The following is an 8062-nucleotide window of genomic DNA, read 5'->3' on the forward strand; positions in this document are numbered from 1 at the left end:
GAATTCGCTATGTTTCCCATATTTGGCCCCACCCCTCGGGCCCCTCGGGGGCCAGACCCTTGGTATATACAAAATTGTTTCCCTTCACCGATGGATGCTTAAAACCAAATATGGAACAAATCCTTTCATTCCTACAGAAGAAGAAAGATTTTAAAGAATTTGCTATGTTTCCCATATTGGGCCAAACCGCTCAGGCCCCTATGGGGTCAGACCCACGGTTTATACAAAACCGGTTCCCCTTAACCCAAGGATGATTCAGACCAAATATGGAACAAATCCTTTCATTCCTACAGAAGAAGAAGTATTTTAAAGAATTTACTATGTGTTCCCTATTGGGCCCCGCCGCTCAGGACCCTATGGGGCCAGACCACGGTTTATAAAAATTGGTGCCCCTTTACCCAAGGATGCTTCAGACTAAATATGGAACAAATCCTTTTATTCCTACAGAAGGAGAAGTATTTTAAAGAATTTGCTATATTTACCCTATTGGGCTACACTACTCAGCCCCTAGAGGGGCCAGACCTACCATTTATTCAAAATTTGTTCCCCGTCCCCGAAGGATGCTTCTGACCACATTTAGTCAAAATCTGCTCAGTCGTTTATGACAAGTAGCGATTTCTAGAAAAAGTTGACGGACGCCGGACGCAGCGCCACGGCATAAGCTTAGGGCAGGTGAGCTAAAAACGGGTTCGTCTATAATCATGAGATATTTATCCTTCCGGAACACAGATGCACTTTGACCAGGTATTTATGAAACTTCAGGTATCGAAACACTATGTACGCACAACTTCAGTACATCATACAAAGGACTACAAACAATGACATTTAGCAGTTATTTATCAGAACAAGCGATTTAAAAGCACTGCGATTACTCCCGGGTTCAGTTATACGAAATGCACACATTATTCCAGACTTTGTGCAATTTAAAAAGATAACTTGCTTTAATCATGTGACATGGTCAAATAGTTAGGTCTAAGCATTGCATTGAAAAATATATACAAATATTTAGCTGTCTATGTCCAAAATACCAATACTTTCAAAAAAGTGACAAAATAGGAGTTTTATTTATCATTTTCGGAACAAGACGGTTCCATGAATACAGGCATTTCGTTCTGTGTACATACTCTTTATATATATTTCCCCTGGTTTTATCAACTTCGATTTCGAATTAGTGATAGTATGACAGTTCGGTATTATATTGTTTTGTGTTTGTTATAAATTTATTGCACTTGTCAAATTTTACATCCATATAATGTTGCATTTCAGTGAAATAGCACTTTAAAGTCGGCATCAGATCCGCGCTATCACAAGGAGGCAAGCACACCCAGCAGGACATTCCACCCGGTCACTGGGCGAACCAGTCGTCCAACTCCTAAATTGCTGAGCGTTAAGCAGGAGTAGAAACTATCATTTTTACAGACTCTGATATGTCTCGGCCAGGGGACAGAACACAAAGTCTTCCTCACAGGCAATGGGTTCTGTCCCTTTGCCGGGACATAAATGGTAGTTGTTACTTCCCTGCTTAACGTTCAGCACGTTTAGGAAATGACAACAACTAGTTAACCCGTTGTCAGTATAATGTGATCGGGCAGAATACTGTCCTGGATGCCTTCGGCACGGTATTTAAGTGAGATAACACTTTAAACTTATAATGGCTAACCCTTCCTCATAGGAGCGGACGATCAACTGAAGGCCAAAAGTGAGGCATTGTCAAGGGAGACATCAGGAAGAAGAAAGTTGTTCAGAAGGAAGAGAAAAGATAAGATCCCAAATTTAGTCGCCTCTTACGATCATGCAATGGGAGTAGCTGGTACAATTCTTACGCCCTACCTGCAGGGACCTGTTAATAGGACGCTAAACAAAATTAAACCAACCCAAACTGACCCCGGTTTAATAATCGACGTCTTGTGTGAGTGCTGACGTACTTAAAGGTAAGTGTTTTTTTTAGATGAACCACTGGTCAATTTAATTATTAGGGTACGTGGTCTAATTATCAACAACTTATAAATATGAACAGTTTCCATAAATATTTGATGGCATACATATACGGGTCATATTTTCGTTTTTATTATTACCAACTTCAGAAATCAACTAACCAACACTACCAAACAATGACGTCTAAGAGAAAGCGAAACGATCTTTCTATAGCATAGACGTATTGTCATTATGTTAGACAAGAAGATGACACAGACAGATTTTTTACCGACTAGAATGCTCCACATCCACTATTTCCAAGAATGCTTCAAAGAGAGAAGAAACACTCTCACTTTACGAGATAAACTGAAACACAACGCAAAAGACAGCGGTCTGGAACAGCTAATGGCGTAGACACGGCACTAACCACATGTTTCACCAACGCAAGAACGAGAGACAACAGCTACATCATGACGATTTCAGTGCATCATCAGGCTGACTGTCACGCTGGAAGGGAAGACATTCCATCATTTTCGAACGTCAACATGGAGAGAAGAAAGATGCCGACACTACAGCAGCTGAACATTGGACAACAACCATACCTCTTACAGAATTACGATGCTGACGACATCTACAACGCTGATGAGACAGGACTGTACTATCGAGCACTTACCGACGGAACTCTCGTCACGAAGTCAGACTCCGCCTGTGGAAGTAAGAAGTCTAAGGACCAACTTAGTTTCATGGTAGCCAGCAATATGACCGGAACTGACAAGCGACGACTAATGGAGCAAACAACCCCGATGCTTCAGAGGAATGTACATCCCGGTTTCCTACGACAGCAACGCATGGATAACGTCCGACCTCAACGCTGATATGAAGAGAAAACAACGGAATACACTGCTACTGGTAGGCATCTGTTCAGCGAATCCAGCTATTGCAGCCGACAAACTTAGCAACTTCACCTTCAAGTTATTGCCGCCTAAAATTACCTCCCTCATTCAGCCCTGCGAATTAGGGATAATCAGAAACTTGAAATGCCACTACAGACAAGCAGTAGTCAAGAGAGTCATCGATGCCATCGACACATCCGTTTCTTCAGTCACTGCCAACGACCTCTCACGGAAAATGACGGTTTTTGACGCCATTCACCTACTGACCAAAGCCTGGAAAGCAGTAACCCCCACGACTATCAAGAACTGTTTCCGGAAAGGACGTTTCCGTCACCCAATCATAGCCGACACGCCAACCTATGAGGAGCCTTTCCAACCCATAACGTCAAACATGATCACTGCCACATTTGATAAGTACGTCCAACTCGACTATGACCTGAAAACCCGAGTCATTCCAACTGCCTAGGGCATCTGTGATGCTATCCTCTCCAACTCACGAGACGCTACCAATAGTGACGATGAGAACAGTACCGTTATACCCGCTTCAGCAGCTGCCATCAGAGACTGTCTTACATACGTCCGACGTTACATGTAGAACAGTTGTAACGATTTTCACCCCTCTGTGACCTGGAAGACGCTTGTGAATCTATAGCCGCTACATCACGTTATCAAAGCAAGATCACCGAGTTCATCAATTGGATTCCCTAAGTGATTAGTGATTGACTGACAAGAACGTGTGTATCGTGTCGCTTGAAAACTATACATGTATGTGTAAAAGATACTGTGTGCATTATATGTGTGAAATGAGCGTTTTAACTGATGAATGATTGAGTGACAATTCCTTGTGTATCATATCGCTTGAAAACTCTACGTGAATGTTTAAATGAAACGATTTTATATGTGAAATGATGTGAAATGAACTTTTAAGTGATAAGTGTGTTGGCTGATAATAAGTTTAGCTCCGTAAAGATCAAATGAATGTCATATGTGATTAATGATAAAGGATGGGATCGAATCTTTTAAAACTGTACAAAGTCTGGAATAATGTGTGCATTTCGTATAACTGAACCCGGGAGTAATCGCAGTGCTTTTAATTCGCTTGTTCTTATAAATCACTGCTAAATGTCATTGTTTGTAGTGCTTTGTATGATGTACTTAAGTTGTGCGTACATAGTGTTTTGATATTTTTGATAAAACCAATACACATTGTAACTGAGAAAAAGTGAATAAAAATACGCATCGAGACTTATCGCCTAGTGTTTTTATTTGCATATTGAGGTGATCCAATGAAACGCTACGCCACGTTTCAAAGTTAAATAAAAGTTCACCGTGTGATAGCAAACTCGCTGAAAAAAGATGTCACACATGTGATAAAGAGATGTTTTAAGCGAAAGAACAGTATGCATATCAAGATAAAGGTAAATATTTACCAAGTCTCATGGTTTTTACAATTCATTTGATGCGAAATACTAGACAAACACTTGTATGCCTCCATCACTACTGCAGTAAACAGCTGTATTTACGATCGACTTATTTCTATATTTCTATACTATATTTCAACTAGAGTAAAGAACAAGGTTATTTACAAAATATGTTTGTTTAAAAATCTTCTTCGTAGAAACACATCACTAAGGCATTTGATTAAGTCCACTTCCGGTTTTGAGGGCTGAAAAACGTCATAAAATACGTTTCCGTTTTTGTCATGTTTCTGTTAATATCATGCTTTTCTCTGACAAGTAGGGAGTGATATTACGCTTTGTTAAATTGTTTATAAAATGTTAACAATAGAAGGGTAGTTGGTATTAATACTCCGCTGTCAGTGAGTAGTTTCGTAATATTTGGTATTTTTCTATCTGAAGTGTAAACCGTAAGGTCCCGTAGGTAGCTTTTACTTCCGATGTCAACCGGAAGCTTTTTTTTAAAATCTAAACAAAAGTGTATCGAGATAGTAAACACATAGTCATAGTTTTGGTCTGACAGGCTCCGTGGTGAACGTGTGATGGGGTAGACACAAGGATGGGGACCTGACGAGGACAGCTAGGCATGGCTTGAGCCAAGGCAGTACCAGTTCAACATACATACATCATGTAACATGGGCGAAAGACCTGAATTTTATCCGGACATCTGAATGTACGTCTATAGCGCTGACCACACGAACCAACCCTCCACGGCTCGAGCAGCACATCAACGTGGACTGCGACACACCTGGGGTTCACGCGCCGGTACTCTCTCATTTGTGTGAAGTGGTTAATGATACACGTGGGGTTTACGCGCCGGGACTCTCTCATTTGTGTGAAGTGGTAAAGGATACACCTGGGGGTCACGCGCCGGGACTCTCTCATTTGTGTTGAGTGATAAAGGATACAGTGGCTTCCAATATTTGACATTCTGAACAGAACCTGGCATTTGAACTGGGTATTGGAACTTTGAATAAGAACTGTGTATTTGAAAGAGCATTCATTATAATTTCTTGGCTCATGAAATACTAATTGTGAATTAAATAGGGTTATATTAGTTTGAGTCACTACTATGTGCTTGTAGTAGTACGGATAATACTTGGAACAACTAATGAATTGTTTTGATTCTTCATATGCAAATGTAATTATCTAGTCATACTCTAGTTATTGAAATACCTCAGTAGCAACAGCAGTCAGTATATTATTTTTTATAAGCTCACCTGCCCGAAGGGCAATTGAGCTTATGCCATGGCGCAGCGTCCGTCAACTTTTCCTTTAGATCGCTACTTGTCCTGAACGGCCCAGTAGATTAGAAAACATCTTGTCTGAAGCATCCTTAGGCCAAGATGATTCAATTTTGTCTAAACGTTGGGTTTGGCCCTCCTAGGGGCAGAGAGGTGGGACCGTATAGGAGAAATAGAGGTAAAACCTTTAAAATCCTCCTTATACTGTAGGGGCAAAGGATTTGTTTCCTTTTTTTTCTTGAGCATCCTTTGACCGAAGAAAATCAACTTTGTATAAACGATGGGTGTAGCCCCCCTGGGGCAGAGGGGTGGGCTGAATAGGGGAAATAGAGGTAAAACATTTAAAACCTTTCTTCTATTGTAGGGATAAAGGGATTTGATCCTAATTTGGTCTGGAGCATGCTTGGGCCACGGGGACTCAATGTTGTATAAACGGTGGGTTTGGACCCCCTTGGGGGCTGAGAGTTGCGGGGCCCAATAGGGAAATTAGAGGTTTAAATCTTTAAACTCTATCTTCTTGGAGGGCTTTTATGTAATAAGAATGATTTCTTATGGTTGCTTTATTATCCAGGTGAGCGATACAGGCCTTCTTGGTCACTTGTTTTGCATTTGGAGGATTGAAATTTTAGTGAATTTAGATTCTGTAGCACTTTATTCTTTGTTGTATTTTTGTATATAATTTTGTTATTTGTAAATTTAATATTCGGGTTTGTGTATTACTTTAACTTGGCACCATTTCTTCGAATTAACTCTACAAGGAGAAGGAATATCTACGTTAAATGGTGAATCGGTTATCTGCAGGCATTCAGCGATTGGAGAAACAGATCTCTGAATGAGGTGGTCAGCAGCGTACTGGACAAGATATGGATTATTTAAACGCAACTGTGTAAATTAAAATAGCTATGGTTGAGGTTAATTCTATAAGAATAAGACATATGCAGTGTAATGATTGGGATGGGTTGGAGAGTAAGCAAGAGGTTATCTGTTCGAGATGCCGACAGCCAGGTCACATCCGAGCGAGATGTAGGATGAATCTAGATTATTCACAAGATTCTTTAAAAGTGAAGAAGTGTATGCAGAAGGATCCAAGGTCATAACAGGAGAGGAGATACAGGAGATACAAGTTGGTTGGCAATGCTAATGAGATGCACGTCATCATTGAATTTTTCACAGTAATTACAACGCAGCTGTACCAGCTATATTTGGAACAAATGTATTGTCCGTTTTGATGGAAAGCAATTGGATACACCATGGTTTTTAGCATTTAGATGCATGACATTGAGGAACAAAGATCTTGCTATCACAACATTCTTGGTCTGGTGAAGAACGCTGGGAATACGGATTGTATACTAAGACCTAATACTACTGTTACACTAAAAGGGTACATAAATCAGAAGACAGCACACCCAACAACTTGTGCTTTGAATCAACCGAGCAAACGAGTCTGTCATCGGATATTGATGTTTCTCTGTTTTTTCCTTTCATTGTGATAATATGCACAACCTTGTAGGTATTACATAATTGGGGATTTGCTTTGGTGTCCCCTAATTTGGGACACAAAAGCGACCAAAATAAATCTGCTGCACCCATTGCAATATTTTGGATCTTGATCATTCTCTCTACTGCTAACTACGATGTATTTCCTAGCGCCTTGTTTGGCAACACATTTTGCCTTGAATGTTGAGCGTTCGCCCAGGTGAGGAAGGTAATGGGTTCTGTCCCCAGGCCGGGACATACCAAAGTCCTTAAAAATGGTATATAGGTTCTTTAGGCCAGGTATGTGGACAGGTGGTTGATTCGATATCGGAGATGCATCTTGAGGAAGTCGTCAACAATGCTACAGTACCTATAGTCAGCATAGTCACCACTCAACCAATGGAATTGGTGTGTATGGACTTCTTGAAATTGGATGTATCGAAGGGATGAAACCATGACGTTCTTATCATAACCAACCACTTTACTCGCTTTGCCCTGGCAATTCCGACGCGGAGTCAGTCGGCCAAGGCGACAGCTGAAGCGCTACTTGGGTTAATTGAGCATTATGGAATTCCTCGTCGACAGCATTCTGATCAAGGAGCAAACGTTGAAGGAGCTGTAATCAAAAGTCTGTATGACACAGTAAATATAACAAAGTCACGAACGACACCATACCACCCAAGTGGAAATGGGATGTGTGAACGTTTCAATAAAACTGTCATCGACATGTAAGGAACATAAGAGCCCCTTCAGAGGAAGGACTGGGGAGAGTTTTATTAGGTCCCTCACCTATGCTTTTTAACTGCACAAGGCACAAATTGATGTTTTGGTGTCAGCTGCGGTTACCTAGAGTACATAGAGCTCGAAGGGCCATGTGAGCTTATCCCGTGGTGCAGCGTCCGGCGTCCGGCGTCCGTCAACTTTTTCCTTTAAAATGCTACTTGTCCTGAATGGCTCAGAGGATTTTGACCAAATTTGGTCAGGAGCATCATTGGCCAAAGGGTTCTCAGTTTTGTATAAACGGACGGTATAGCCCCCCCTCGGGGCAGAGGGGCGGGGCTAAATAAGGGGAAAAAAG

General features: G+C 41.2%; 1 protein-coding gene across 1 annotated transcript; it reads left to right on the top strand.

Annotated features, from left to right (window-relative positions):
• Window positions 1-2790: 2790 nt before the first annotated feature.
• On the top strand, window positions 2791-3273 carry LOC110452566 (major centromere autoantigen B-like). The gene has a single exon (XM_021501172.1). The coding sequence runs from the start codon at window positions 2791-2793 to the stop codon at window positions 3271-3273; it is 483 nt and encodes a 160-aa protein (XP_021356847.1).
• Window positions 3274-8062: the final 4789 nt, after the last annotated feature.

The sequence above is a fragment of the Mizuhopecten yessoensis genome, unplaced genomic scaffold (assembly GCF_002113885.1).
Source record: "Mizuhopecten yessoensis strain PY_sf001 unplaced genomic scaffold, ASM211388v2 scaffold6721, whole genome shotgun sequence".
Classification (NCBI taxonomy): domain Eukaryota; kingdom Metazoa; phylum Mollusca; class Bivalvia; order Pectinida; family Pectinidae; genus Mizuhopecten; species Mizuhopecten yessoensis.

Coding starts and splice junctions, on each gene's coding strand:
- LOC110452566 (XM_021501172.1), top strand. CDS start 2,791: ATGAAGAGAAAACAACGGAATACACTGCTACTGGTAGGCATCTGTTCA.